Source organism: Portunus trituberculatus, chromosome 16, assembly GCF_017591435.1.
Source record: "Portunus trituberculatus isolate SZX2019 chromosome 16, ASM1759143v1, whole genome shotgun sequence".
Taxonomy (NCBI): Eukaryota; Metazoa; Arthropoda; class Malacostraca; order Decapoda; family Portunidae; genus Portunus; species Portunus trituberculatus.
Genome location: NC_059270.1, coordinates 15,541,338 through 15,556,956, shown reverse-complemented (window position 1 = coordinate 15,556,956; position 15,619 = coordinate 15,541,338). Strand labels below are relative to the sequence as shown.

The window sequence follows — 15,619 nt, the reverse complement described above, 5'->3', positions numbered from 1 at the left end:
CATTCTTGATTCTATTCATTATAATCCTTAACATTATTTTCATTATCTGGTTCATTATGCTGATCATGCAGTGCTTTGTAATAACTTTAAGATTTCATAGTATCTATATACGTTTTGTAATCTCACAACTGTCATGTGCATTTTAATTGCTCTATACATGGAACCCTCTGTTTTTTTTTTTACTTAATTTGTTCCTGAAGGCTGTTTGCAAACCAAAGTGTTAAAAGACCCAAACAGTTTTTCCCAGAGGAATCAATGTAGAATAGACTTTGGTTCCCAGGGCTGTATTTAAGAGAGACTTAGCAGCACATAACTTGTATCAGATACATTTTTACACCTCTCAGCTGGGATAAACAAGGGATCATTGTTACTATAGTAATGGTGTCTAACTGAAAGCAAGACCACATATGCTGATCTTGACAACATTTATCATGTATCACTAGCTGTTCTAGAATAGGTGGTGCCTTCTGTGCTGCAATTAGCTCTGATGATGTCATTAGCCAATGTTGCAGCCCAAATAAACATCTCATAGAATTTCTTGACTCCTAAGACTTGTCATACCAGCAAAGCATCTTTGAAATAATATTACTGTTCAAAATACATGAAGAAAAAGAGAAAAATAAGAACTTTATTATAGATATGGATCACTAGAAAAATTATTTCCTAGGACCTAGATGCTTTGTTGGTGTGGCAAGTCTCGAGAGCCTGCAAAATGTTTGTTTTTGTTGCTAATGACCTCATCACAGCTAATTGCAGCACGGAGGGACCTCACCTTTTCCAGGATAGTTAGTGATGCATGATAAACATCACCAAGAAAATCAGCATATGCTGTCTTTCTTTTAGCTAGATGCCGTTATTGTAGCAACAACAATCCTTTGTTCATTCCAGCTGTGAGATGCACAAAGGCATTTGATGGAGGATAGGTGCTTCAGGGAGTAGGATGTGTGCTGAGTCATGCCATATTTCAACCTGAAATCAACCAGTTGGCTTGGTTGTAGGCATTCCTGTGGATATGACAACTGGGGCAATTTTTAGCTCAAAATTTTTGGAAGGAGAAGTTTGGCAACTGAGGTTCTACTGTACACAATTATTATGTACAATCTCTTAACTGCCTTTTATTATGATGTAAGTGGCACATAGTCTCCTAACTGTCAAATAGGCTACATTACTTATTGGATGATAGAGGCTGTCAGGTCATAAATATTAGCCTGAATTTTCCCTGTTTCTTGATCATTTTCTTTTCTGTTGCTTCCATTACTTGTTTTAATAAGACTAAGATACTTTTATTTTTTCTTGTCGCACAACACAACTACATTTTCTATAATTATTAATGTAATTATTACTACTGTTTATATTTTTGTGAGACTATAACAGTGGCCTTGTTTCTCAACATAACTGTATTTTTCTATAATTTTTTTATATAATTTTTACTACCATTTATATTTATGTAAAACCATAATAATGGTCTTTCTCCCCTTATCTAGTACTTTTCTTTCTCCTCTAGCCCATTGATAGTATTAAAAGAGTGAGTGTGAGAGGATAAAATGTAAGACTGTAGTGTCATAGTACTGTACTATTTAAGGGAAAAGTTGAATATATGAAAGGATATGGGTTAGAAATGCCATTTCAAGGAAACAACATATAGTAGGGGTTAGAGTACACAAAAGTGAACTAATTATAGTGTTGTTTACTACAAGTTGAAATTTGATTTGTTACAGTAATATCAATGATGACTCAGTAGCTGACAAGTCCTGTGAACTCCTGCAGCAGTATGGAAAGTTGATGGACAAAACAGAGAAGGAAGGTGGCTTAAATAACCATGCAGATCCCATCTTAACACTGATTGGGAACAGCAAGAATGGTGAGATTTCTTTTGAGTTGTATGTATCTCCTTTGACTTCAAAAATAATCTGCATGTCATAATGCTTTTGCTTCTTGTCATTTCTCATTTGTATTGTGTGGAATTGAGAAAACAAATGTATGATTCCTGTTTCCTTAAAAGAATTAATAGCCATAACTAAGAAGTTTGGCCAAGAAATGAGCTTTGTCTATATTTGTAAGCTTTTTGTGTCCCATGATTATCTGATAGAAATAAGTGCTCAAATGATTATTAGATGTGCTGACACAGCTAGTCCTTAGAGCATTGATAGTTGAAGCGATTTAGTGGGTTAGCCACTTGCCTACCATACAGCAAACTCTTCCTGCCAGTGAATTAGTGGATGGTGGATTTCCAAAATGAATCCACATACATTTGACCTTTGTTTTTCCGGACTAAATGCTGCAGGCACTGGTACAGATAATGAAAAAAGTTCAGATAACACAAATGGGTCCATTGTGTGCCAAATATGGTCATTTGTCTCCTTGGACTTTTTAGGAAATATGAAATTTTGTCTATTTTTGTTTTCCGGACCAACTAAACTAAAAAAAAAACCTCAATCTAAGTTAACCTAACACTAAAACTAATCTAACAGTAATAGCTGAGCAAGGGAAGAAGAAAAAAAAGACTTCATAAACATGAAGTACAATTAGTATACTACCACAACATGCAGCCATGTCATGTGATGCTGGCTTTGTCCACATCGCCAGCTTCATTCTGCACAGTACTATTAAAAAGTCTGTGTTGATTGTGGAATCACCACAGCCACCTATCGCTACCCCTGAAATTCTCTATATCAATTTCTGTGCCAGCCTCCTAGCTGCTGCAGTGATTTTAATGACATAGACATTGATTGCCACCAATCACTGCTACACACATCACTTCATAACTGTGGCATCTAATGCTGCATCTTTTAAGTACTGGGTTGTCAATTAAGTTTATCTACAGTAAAATGAATAAAATAATTCAAACAGATTAAAAACACCACTGACTTTTAGCATTTCAACATAAACAAGCAGTCAGTTTTTACTTTTTTTTCTGTATACCTGTGTGACCACTATATCAGATGAATATTTACTTTTAAAACCCTAATAGTAAGTGTCCAACCACCTACAGTTCTGCTTCAAATGTTGGAACAAAAGAAACAAAAGTAACTGCTACTCATAGGGACTGCACATACTACTCCCAAAAGGAATATGTTCAAGGAGGATGTGAATATTTCATAGGAAAGGGACTCATGGAGGCCAGGGAGACACCTCTTTCTCCTCCATGTTGTGGGGACTTACATTCTCAATCACTCTTTAGTAAGTAGGAACAAGAACGTACTTACACAGATACTATTGTTTATTACTATGAAATTGACACAAAAGCTAAAAACATAATACCTAAAATGATCTAAAATATTCAAGAATATGAAATGATATTTAAAATTTCATGCCTAAACAGCTGTTCTAACAGAATGCTCATCACTAGGTGGTAGCACTAAGCAGTCAACCATAACATGGTGTAACAAAATTTTGACTTGTTTTTTTCTTTGGTTAATTAATGTTATTTTCTATTTCCTTTCATCTAAAAAAACAAGAATATAATACTTATTCTCTTTAAACTTTGATTTTTATAAACTGGCCAGCGATGTTTTGAAACTAGCCTATTATAATAGGCTAATTTAAATTATTCCTACCAATCCAGACAGATTGTAAATTAATTTGGTGAAAAAAATTAACTTTCTAAATGACTCCAGAACCTTCCAAACTATTCTTTCCAAACATTTAACGAACTTCTAGAACATTCCTGCAATGTATAAGGCAGTATAAATGCAGGGAAGGTATGCTTAACAGGTCAGTTCACTTCTAGCCATTAATGTATAAACAAGTCGATCGTCATCAGTCATTACTATCTGCATTCATCAAGCATGGCATCCAGAGGTTGTTCAGCATCCGGCAGATGCATTTTGCGACATCTGTGGTGAGTTTATCAAAACTGGAGCTAAAAAGTACTCTCTGGAAAGATCACTGAAAATGCACGAGGCTTACAAAACATATTTCGGCATGCCTGCTGGGATCAGGACAAACCTTGGGCACCTCATTTCGCCTGCGAACTCTGCAAAAGAAGTCTGGAAGGTAAGAAAACAACTAATATATATATATTGTGAGGGCCACCGCATTATTTCCCCTTTACTTAATTATATTATATGTGTAGCCTCTGGCGGCCCCAAGCGTGGGCTGTCGCTGTTCCGCTGTGCGGCCAACCACCCTCTCTTTGTTTCCACCATTTTGTGTGTCTGCGAGCCTCGCCTCAGTACCGGCCAGTCTTCAGCGGAGTTAACATGTACGATCTCGGCACAGGAAGAGACACGTGTGGCTGGACTGTGCCTTAGCAGTACTCATAAGTCATTGGTCTGGGAGTTGTGCCCTCCTGTTGAGTAGCTGGCTTGCTACTGGGTAGACCGTGACTGTTAGAACAACGGGCTTGTTGTTCTGAGAAAGTGTGGCCGGTTGGGGCTACATTACTCGTGCGTTCATCCACTCGGGTAGCGGTGCGGAGGAGAGACATACTTTGTTTCGTCCTGTTTGTTTGTTGGTGGTCATGGTCACCAGTGTGGTTTGGTGGGCGGCTGTGTGCCCCGACCATCTTTTGTATAGTTTCAGTAGTATACTGTATTGTAGTGGTAGTAGCCACGCACACTATTGAATGGTGAGAGGCTATGTCGGCCAGTGGTGCGTAGTTGTCGTCCACCAGACTTGTCTGCAACGAATATTTGGACTTTGTGTATAGTTGTTGTTACCCGTAGGTGGTGTCTGGGCTTGTGTGTACATCACCGGATGTGCTGTACACATCATATGTTGTAGTAGATTGTAGGCTAAGGGTGTCAGTCTGACAGTTGTTAGGAAACACTTGTAGTAAGATAGTATACTTATATACCGCGCGCGTTGTTCCGGTCTGTGAGTTATCACAGTCTGTGGACAAGGCGTGTGGAGAGGCATTAATACTTCATAGAGAAGTGGGTGGAATTGTCCTTGTGGGCGGTTTCTCTAGGGGGTATTAAGGCCTCGCCCTGTTACACATAACATCTACCATTTATAAATTCTACTTGGTTGGGCACAGGAGGAGAAGGAGTTGTTGAGGAGATTCCCTTACAGTGGGGGGAAATTATACACTGTTGGCGACCTTGAAAGAACCTGAGGGTTACGGCGGCTGTGAGTTATAGTAGTGGGGTCTCTGTGGAGTGTTTTATAATCCCCACTGTACTGACCGTAACAAAGTTGGCGATTTTGCCAGAATAACACTCTTGTGAGCTGTAGCAATTAACTGCAGCCGTGTGGCATACGTAACATAAAAGTGGCGACCTCGCCAGGATAAACCAAGTGCTTTTATAGTGGTGTAGTGTATTGTGTGGGGTATTATTACTTATATTATTTTATTGTTTGTGAGAACGAGTCCTTGTGAGCACCATGGAGAGAGTTACTGGCCTTTTCACCTCACCAATGGAGGGTGAGGATGCGAGTGTGAGCCGGAGAGACTCACCACGTGTGTATGATGAGTCGTTGGCCACGCGTGGGGTCAGTGAGGACGCACGTATGTCTCATGATAACGGATGTAGTGGTCCCAGTGAAGGTCATGTGGGACATATTAGCCCTGGCCGAAGTATCGGAAGCAGGGGAGGCTCCCGACGATCTAGTCCAGCAAGCAGTATTGCTGATAGTGTCCAGTCAGCTGCCAGACTGGAGGAACTGCGATTGAAGCTGGAAATGAGGAAAATGGAGATAGAAGCAGAAGAGAGGCGAGAGTTGAAGAGATTAGCTGCGGAAGAGAGACGAGAGTCAAACAGACTAGCAGCAGAGAAGGAGGCTAGAGAGATGGAGATGATGAGATTGGAGATGGAGAGAGAAAGGGCAGATAAAGATAGAGAGTTGGAGTGGGAGAGAACTCGCCATGCAGTAAGTACGCCTGGAGTTGTTGGTAGTGTAGGAGGAGGAGGAGAACAGAGTGTAGAGCGTACTTTAGTTCAAAGTCTCCAGCTAGTCCCCGAATTTGATGAGGCTAAGGTGGCTGAATGGTTTGTTCGCTTCGAGAGGAAAGCCAAGGAGTTTGCTTGGTCTCGAGAGAGATGGGTAGGCTTGGTCGCGAATAAACTCAAGGGAAAAGCCTTGAAGTTTATGATAAAATGTCAGCTGATGATCTGGATGATTATGAGGAGTTTAAGGCTGACATCTTGCGGGCATATGAGCTGCGACCAGAAGCCTATCGCTTGCAATTCAGAGGAAAGAGGAAGCGAGCAAGTGACTCCTACCTCGAGTGTGCTCGTTCACTGGAGCAAGTGTTTGAGAGGTGGATTGCAAGCGAGGGTGTTGACTCTCTCGAGGCTTTGAAGGAGTTAGTAGTTATGGAGCAGTTCATTGATATTGCTGATAAGGAGCTGGTACCTCTGTTGAGGGAGAAGAGGTTTAGGACTTTGAAGGAGGCTGCTACATGGGCTGATGATTATGTGTTGGCCCACCGTCCTGTGCAGCAGCCTGGGAGTTGGAGTCGTAAGGAAGGTGGTCCTAAGGGAGGCCCAGGGAGTGGTGGCAGTTCTTCCTCGGGCTCTCCAGGCCACTTTAGGCGATATACTGGATTCGGCAGTAAGATGGGTTTGGGAAAGCCCCAGGCCCCCACCCCTCCTTCTTCTGCGAAGGATGGGACGGCGGGAAGGCGGCCCCTAGAACTCCCAAGTATGATTACCAGCCTACGTGCTATCACTGCCGAGGAAAAGGGCATTTTAAGTTCAATTGCCCAAAGTTAGTAACAGCTGAAACTCCCAAGTCCTCGCAGAAACCAGTTGCCTTGTTGGTGTGGCCAGACCAAGTTTGTGGTGATGAGTTGACTGCTCCTTCAGGCTTTAGAAGTGAGAAGGCACGGCGTGTGCCTGAGTTGTGTTTGGAGGAGGAGAGCAGGTTGGCCCACCTGTCCCTCCCCTGTTGCCTCGCCCGCACCTAAGGATAGTGAGCTTGACTGGTGCCGTCCTTTCCTGTGTGGAGGCACGGTTGAGATTGATGGCACAAAGTATCCCGTCACTGTACTGCGTGATACGGGAGCACAGCAGTCAGTGTGCCGAAATGTCACTGGTAGGAAGGTGACATCTAGCAAGGCAGTGTTGTGTCGTGGACTTAACACTGTGGAGGAGTTCGTGACGGCTGAGGTGACGCTGTCATGTCCTCTTGTCACTGCTACGGCTCAGGTAGCAGTGGCAGACGAACTGCCAGTCGCAGGAGTGGACTTCCTGCTTGGGAATGATTTGGCTGGTGGTCGTGTATGGATCCCAACCTCTGATGAGGATGAGGTTGCTGAAGAGTCTGGGCCAGTGGTGCAAGACTCTGTAAATGTTATTACCGCTCTCAGGCCCGCCGGGCTGAGAGAGAGCCTGTTACTACCCAGGAGGCTGCTAGCAGCCAGGTGGGATTGACTCCAGATGGGAGTAACAGTGCTGATGTGGTGGAGCCAGTGTTGGGCTCACCATTGAGTTCTGGTGTAGAGGCTGACGGTGACGGCGTGAGTCACTTGTTAATGCACCGGACTCGGCTTTGGGAGTTGTTGCTGAGAGTGAGGACGGAGTGTTGGGTGTAGCTGAGTTGTTTGATGGTTATCCTCACTCTGCAGAGCACTCCGGAGGAGCACTCGTGCTGAGTTGCTTCCTGGTGTGGAGGCTGAGGGCTCTGATGTTCAGCACAGGCCCCAGCATGATAAGTCAGGCAGTTTGTTGGAAGTTGGCACCCAGGGTGGGAGACTTCCAGTTCTGCGGGGAGTTGGAAGTTTCTCCCCTGTGGAGCATCGTGGAGGCAGGGAGCGAGCTGTTCCCTTGCCTGGTGACTGCCTGGCTGGTGGTGATGATCCTTCTGAGGACTCACCGGATCACATGGCAGGAGCGGAGCAGCCTGGGCCAGCTCTCCGTCCTCGATGCCGTGTGGGACGTAGGGTTGCAGCGTTGCCTCAACCCCATGACCCTATAGTCCCCCTTTCTCTTACCCAGCTAGAGCCTGCAGAGCTCATTCGTAGGCAGCAGGAGGACCCGGCGTTGGCCTCCTTCTTTGCTCGAGTGGGTGAGGGAAGTGAGGAGTTGGAGGGCAGGGAGGAGTTTGTCTTGCATCAAGGGGTGTTGTGTCGTAGATGGCAGGAGAGTGACGGTGGTGAACTACTGCAAGTAGTTGTGCCGCATAAGCTGCGTGAGGCACTTGTGCTGTTGGCACATGAGGGGCCCATGGCTGGACACCTGGGCATCCGAAAGACCGTCGCTCGCCTGCGTCGCAATTTTGGTGGCCCAGCATGTCTGGAGAAGTAGCCACGATTCTTAAGTGCTGCCACACTTGTCAAGTGGTGGGCAAGCCTAATCAGACACCCCTGTGGCGCCACTCCACCCCATCCCTGCTGTTGATCCTCCCTTCACGAGGGTTTTGATTGATATAGTAGGTCCTCTGCCTACTACCAGGGCTGGTCACAAGTATTTGTTGACCATAATGGATGTTACCACGCGGTACCCTGAAGCAATTCCCTGAGAAGCACTCACTCTAAGGTGGTGCTGAAGGCTTTGTTAACCTTCTTTACACACTTTGGATTGCCAGCAGAGCTGCAGTCCGATCAGGGGACCAACTTTACTTCAAAGTTGTTTAAGGATACGATGACTGCGTGGGGATCAAGCATATTGTGTCCAGTGCTTATCATCCGCAGTCTCAGGGAGCCCTGAGAGACATCATCAAACTCTCAAGACCATGCTCAAGAGTTTCTGCATGGAGAGAGATAAGGATTGGGACGAGGGTGTCCCTTTGTCTTATTTGCGGTGAGAGAAGCGCCCACTGAGTCCTTGGGTTTCTCACCCAATCAGCTAGTGTTTGGACACCGAGTGCGTGGACCGCTCGACGTTGTTCGGGAGGCTTGGTGTCAGCCGTCGCCTGAGCGCCCTGTCTCACTGCTTAAGAGCCTTATGAGCAGTAGAGAGATTAGCCAAGGCATTAGAGGTGGCGCAGGCCCACCTGTGTAAGGCCCAGCAGAGTATGAAGGGGTATTATGACCGAAGGGCCGAGTATCGGAGTTTTGCCCCTGGAGATGAAGTGCTCGTGCTGTTACCACTTCAGGGCCAGCCGCTTGCTGCCCGCTATAGTGGCCCCTATGTTGTAGAGAAGAAGGTGGGTGACTTCGACTACCTGGTGGTCACTCCTGACCGGCGCAAGAGGGCTCAGCTGTGTCACGTTAACATGCTGAAGCCCTATTTTCGTTCTACTAGCCAGAAGGGCTCTTTTAGTTCTGCTGTGCAAGAGGCATCTTCAGTTTTATTTTTCTGCCGGGAGGGAGAGGCTCTAGAAGTTATTGGGCCTGAATCTGTTGTTCCTACAGGGCAGTGGGAGCGGAATAGCCTCCATCTCTTGAAAGAGAAGGTTGAACACTTAGGGGATCAGCAAGATGAGTTGCTTTAGCGGCTGAGGAAGTACTCCTCTGTGTTTAGCAGTGTCCCAGGCAGGACACAGTTGATAGCACATAACATTGATGTTGGGGACGCAGAGCCTGTCAAACGGCCCCCATACTGAGTGAGCCCAGGAGTACAATGTCATAGTAAGATATATGAGGAGCAGACAACGTTGTGGCCGATTGTCTGTCCTGGGGCCATTCCATTTAATCAGTTCCATGCCTTTTAAAAATATTTTGTAAATGTTTTGTTTCCAAAATTTTTTCTTTTAAGGGAGGGCATGTGAGGGGCACTGCCTTGTTTCCCCTTTTAATTTATTATTTTATTATATACATAGCCTATGGCCTCAAGTGCGGGCTGTCACTGTTCCGCTGTGCAGCCAACCACCCTTTCTTTGTTTCCACCATTTTGTGTGCCTGCGAGCCTCGCATCAGTACCGGCCAGTCTTCAGCGGAGTTAACACGTACGATCTCGGCACAGGAAGAGACACGTGTGGCTGGACTGTGCTTTAGAAGTACTCATTAGTCATTATTTCCCCTTTATTTATTTATAGTATATGTGTAGCCTCTGGCCACCCAAGCGCGCGCTGTTGCTGTTCCACTGTGCGGCCAACCACCCTCTCTTTGTTTCCACCATTTTGTTGAGCCTGCGAGCCTCGCCTCAGTATCAAGGTAGCCTTCAGCGGTGATAGACACGCACTCTCGTGGTCTGACACAGGGTAGGGAGATTCGTGTTGCTGGGCTTCTCTTGTTGCTCACTAGTCATCGGTCTGGAAGTTGTGCCCTCCCTTGAGTAGCTGGCTTGTTACTCGGTAGACCGTGGCGGTAGAACAACGGGCTTGTTGTTCTTAGAGAAGCGTGACAAGTTTGGCTACCCTTCTTGTGCGTTCGTCGATTCGGGTGTGGCGGCACGGAGGGACGCGTTATTTCCTCGTGCTGTTTGTTTTGTTGGTGGCTGTGGTCACCAGTGTGGTTTGGTGGGCGGCTGGGTGCCCCCACCATCTGTTGAGTAGTATCAGTAGTGTGCTGTTTATAGTACCGGCCAGTCTTCAGCGGAGTTAACACGTACGTTCATGGCACAGTAAGAGACACGTGTGGCTGAACTGTGCGTTAGCAGTACTCATTAGTCATCGGTCTGGGAGTTGTGCCCTCCTGTTGAGTAGCTGGCTTGCTACTGGGTAGACCGTGACTGTTAGAGCAACGGGCTTGTTGTTCTAGGAGAGGTGTAGTAAGTTTGGCTGCATTTCTCGTGCGTTCGTCCACTCATGATGTGGCGGCGCGGAGGAGAGACACGTATTGTTTCGTCCTGTTTGGTTTGTTGGTGGCCATGGTCACCAGTGTGGTTTGGTGGGCGGCTGTGTGCCCCCATCATCTTTTGTGTAGTATCAGTAGTATACTGTATTGTAGTGGTTGTAGCCACGCACGTTAGTGAAAAGCTGAGAAGCTTCGTACTGCAGGCCAGTGGGTGCGTAGTTGTCGTCCGCCAGACTTGTCTGTGACGGGTATCTGGACTCTGTGTAGGGCTGTTGTCACCCGTAGGTGGTGTCTGGGCTTGTGTGTACATCACCGGATGTGCTATACACATCATATATTGTAGTAGTCGTAGGCTAGGGGTGTCAGTCTGACAGGTGGGTGGAATTGTCCTTGTGGGCGGTTTCTCTAGGGGGGTATTAAGGCCTTGCCCTGTTACACATAACATCTACCATTTATAAATTCTACTTGGTTGGGTACAGGAGGAGAAGGAGTTGCTAATGAGATTTCCTTACAGTGGGGGAAATTATACACTGTTGGCAACCTTGAAAGAACCTGAGGGTTACGGCGCGTGTGAGTTATAGTAGTGGGGACTCTGTGGGGTTTTATGTTCTTCCACTGTACTGACCGCAATAAAGTTGGCGATTTTGCCTGAATAACACTCTAGTGAGCTGTAGCAGTTAACCGCAGCCGTGGCGTACCTAACATAAAGTGGCGACCTCGCCACGATAAACCAAGTGCTTTTATAGTAGTGTAGTGTATTGTGTGGGGTATTATTACTTATATTATTTTATTTGTTTGTGAAAACGAGTCCTTGTGAGCACATGGAGAGAGTTACTGGCCTTTTCACCTCACCAATGGAGGGTGAGGGTGCGAGTGTGAGCCGGCGAGATGCTAATGGGGACTCACCACGTGGGTATGATAAGTCGTGATTTTGTGTGCCTGCGAGCCTTGCATCAGTACCGGCCAGTCTTCAGCGGAGTTAACACGTACGATCTCGGCACAGGAAGAGACACGTATGGCTAGACTGTGCTTTAGAGGTACTCATCAGTCATTGGTCTGGGAGTTGTGCCCTCCCTTGAGTAGCTGGCTTGTTACTCGGTAGACCGTGGCTATGTAGAACAACGGGCTTGTTGTTCTGAGAAAGTGTGGCTGGTTGGGGCTGCATTTCTCGTGCGTTCGTCCACTCATGGGGTGGCGGCGCGGAGGATAGACACGCTTTGTCTCGTCCTGTTTGTTTGTTGGTGGCCGTGGTCACCAGTGTGGTTTGGTGGGCGGCTGTATGCCCCTATCATCTTTTGTGTAGTATCAATAGTAGACTGTTTACAGTACCGGCCAGTCTTCAGCGGAGTTAACACATACGATCTCGGCACAGGAAGAGACATGTGTGGCTGGACTGTGCTTTAGAAGTACTCATTAGTCATCGGTCTGGGAGTTGTGCCCTCCCTTGAGTAGCTGGCTTGTTACTCGGTAGACCATGGCTGTGTAGAACAACGGGCTTATTGTTCTGAGAAAGTGTGGCCGGTTGGGGCTGCATTTCTCGTGCGTTCGTCCACTCGGGTCTGGGGACGCGGAGGGACGAGTTATTGTTTCGTCCTGTTTTTGCTGTTGGTGGTTGTAGTCACCAGTGGGGTTTGGTGGGTGGCTGTGTGCCCCCCACCATCTTTTGTATAGTTTCAGTAGTATACTGTATTGTAGTGGTAGTAGCCACGCACACTATTGAATGCTGAGAGGCTTCTTGTCGGCCAGTGGTGCGTAGTTGTCGTCCGCCAGACTTGTCTGTGATGAGTATCTGGACTCCGTGTATAGCGGTTGTCACCCGTAGGTGGTGTCTGGTCTTGTGTGTACATCACCGGATGTGCTGTACACATCATATATTGTAGTAGTGTAGGTTAGGGATGTCAGTCTGACAGGTGTCAGGAAGCACTTGTCGTAAAATGAAAGTATAGTAATATATATACTGCGCGTGTTGTCACAGTCTGTGATTCATCACCGTCTGTGGACAAGGCGTGCGGAGAGGCATTAATACTTCATAGAGAAGTCGGTGGAATTGTCCTTGTGAGTGGTTTCTCTAGGGGGTATTAAGGCCTCGCCCTGTTACACATAGCATCTACCATATCTGGCGCCCGGAGCGACAACCACGTAAGCGCCAAAACAACAAAAACGAGAAAAATAGCTTTGAAGTTGCGGAACATGCAATTGTGTGTCATTTAAAAGCTAATAATGCCATGTGCATGATTAATTGAGTCAGTAGAGAATAGTAGGTTGTCCGTCTATGGCATACGTTGCCAACGTAAAATATTGAATATTTAATGGCTATAAAGAAGCCTACTACTACTACTACTACTACTACTACTACTGCTGCTGCTGCTGCTGCTGCTGCTGCTGCTGCTGCTGCTGCTACTACTACTACTACTACTATAGACTACTACTACTACTACCCACCCATCTCTTCACCACTTCCCTACCAGTATTAATAAATTTTCGCATCACAGTCATGCTAGGTATACTCAGTATTATGTGACTGTCTTGATAATACCAGGTGAAAGAATAATACAGTCGGTGACTTGGCGCCAAGGACTGAAGACGTAGCATTATGCGGCGATTATACTATACGATGGAGTGTAGGTATACTCGTAGATGTCTCATGGCTAATACGCTCATAAAACACTGCATTACTAACTACTTCAAACTTACCAATGCATTAATATTTTGTTATGTTTGTTTGGTGACGCCGAGATGTTTTGTAGCGCCATTGTATCTGATCAAGATAGTCATCACAGAAATGTCGCCGCAAGTACTGCTCTATAAAGTCAGCTCAACAAATCACTTTTATTTCCCTTAAATTCTTTTGCTTCCAAGCAAGGATTATTATCAGTATGTCTTTACTTAATGTGCTGAGTGCGGGTGTACAATACACACGTGTGCAAGTGTGTATAGGCGGCATACCAAGACAAGACACTTCTTATGGTTGAGCATGATCAGCGCTTCACCCAGCCTTGCAGTTCACAGTTTTATTGCTTGTGGGTGGATCTCGAAAATATTCCCGTGCACTGCCACCAACACAACTGACAAGTGAACACTGAGTGAGTCATGATTGATGGCTGGGATTTCAAGGCTGCGCGTCCTACATCTCGATTGTTGCCAGTTGCAGTTTTTTTTTCTTTAACCCAACCAATCAACATAGGCTCGACGCCTCACACCACATCATCTTCTTTGGCGCTCAACAGTTACATAAGTAGCTAATCCTGCTTCATATAATTATTCATAAACCTTGCAGTTACTCTGTTACGTGGTCATTAACCAGGATGTCATAATTATGAGGAAAAACAAATACAACTTAGTAACCGAGTTTTATTAGAAAATCTCTTGGTACCTCTTATAGTCACAGGCGGAAAATAATAATAATTGATGAAACTATAAAGATTTTAATATCAGTAGTAAGACCGAGAACTGAATACAAAAATAAATTCGAGAAAATAAATAATAGTAATATTAATAATAATAAGTCAGTGTCTCAACATCAGTCAATGATCAGTGAAAAAATACCTATCAACTGAGAGAGAGAGAGAGAGAGAGAGAGAGAGAGAGAGAGAGAGAGAGAGAGAGAGAGAGAGTACTGCCCAAATAGTAGCCCTTCTCGCTGAGAGAGAGAGAGAGAGAGAGAGAGAGAGACTCAAAAGTTCGTTATTCCTGTACGTGTGTGTGTGTGTGTGTGTGTGTGTGTGTAGAAAAAATAATTTACACCAGCATACACTTAAAATGCAGTCACATCGATTATTGCAATATATTGTAGCATAATAATTATTATTATGCTACAATATATTGCAATAATTTGTTTCCTCACATTGTGTTGCACTACTTTCTAGTATTATGAAAACAAAACCATACACAAATGTTTATTTTTATTCCTTATGATAGTCCAGTGTGTAGTTGTCAACATGATCTTCATCGTCATTAGAGGCATCTATTTGATTATCTTCTTGATTCTGGAAGATGTTCTCATAAAACTGTTGTTCAGCAACACTCAGAAGTGGATACAGTGACCTGATATCTGCCACTTTCTCCTGATCAAGTCTGAGAGGACGGTCATATTTGGGAGTCAACTGTATGGTACTGAGGTTGAAGTTGTTGGGACTGTATGGATCTCTTCCTGGCATGAGGCGCATTCTTGTGGCGTTGGTGAAGTTAGTGGCATCATAATCCTGCAGAAGAACATAACCCTCTTTGTACTCCGAGTTGAGAATGATCATCTTTGCGTTCTTGAATGTTGAAGCTGTAGCTCTCCTCCTCGTTACCATCGTCTTCAGCAGGTCTAAATTCAGGAACTTTGACTGGTCCATTTCTTCAACCGTGAAAGTAGAGGCAGCACTTTTCATAACACTGCAGTAATCACGAGGAAGCACCACATTGCCATGTCGTTTCAGGCGTTTTTCAATAAGCCCAAAGGACCTGTCACAACCCATGAATGTATGTCCTGGCACCAAAAAGATGTGTTTGATGTCCTGTATTCGCCCACAATGCAACTCATGGAGATAGTTGAGGACCATGTTTATGTTCTTATTTTGTCCTCCACAGTTATCAGAAAACACAACTAGTTTTCAAAAGCACATCTAGCATATTCACGAAACACCCAGTCCTTTAAGCAACTAGCAATCTCCACAGAACCACGCTTAGCTACACTTTCATTCCACACATACATGGTTGATTTTCTGTTTTCAAATTAAATATGCACAAGTTATAAGTCCACATTTTGCGTTTGTAGTAAGAGATTCCAGCTGACAAGCGAGGTGTTGGGAGAGTTTGTTGGAGGTCTACAGCAACTGCACGAACATCATCATCATCATTATTTTTCCATATTTTCATAAGGTTCTGTGCTTCGTCTGCTTCTGCCTTGTGTGCCTGTAAATTCATTTGATGTTCTGCTACCTTCTCCAGGTTTTCAGCATCATTCTTAATTGCAGCATTCAAAGTATCACAAGTGGTACAGGTGTCAGAATCAGGAGGTGCAAAGCAAATGTTGAATTCCTTGGTGAAGACATCACTGTAGTAGCTGAA

General features: G+C 45.0%; 1 protein-coding gene across 2 annotated transcripts in view; it reads left to right on the top strand.

The window, feature by feature from the left end:
- Window positions 1–15,619, top strand: part of LOC123504511 — a 100,782-nt gene that overhangs the window by 12,780 nt on the left and 72,383 nt on the right. Inside the window, exons 2-3 of one of the 2 annotated variants that reach the window (XM_045255084.1) lie at window positions 1,719–1,861; window positions 2,993–3,180. The exons of the other annotated variant lie outside the window; for it this stretch is intronic. Coding sequence (XP_045111019.1) covers window positions 1,719–1,861; window positions 2,993–3,030 — 181 coding nt within the window. The 3' untranslated portion in view covers window positions 3,031–3,180. The remainder of the gene's footprint in view (window positions 1–1,718; window positions 1,862–2,992; window positions 3,181–15,619) is intronic. 2 annotated transcript variants of the gene reach the window in all.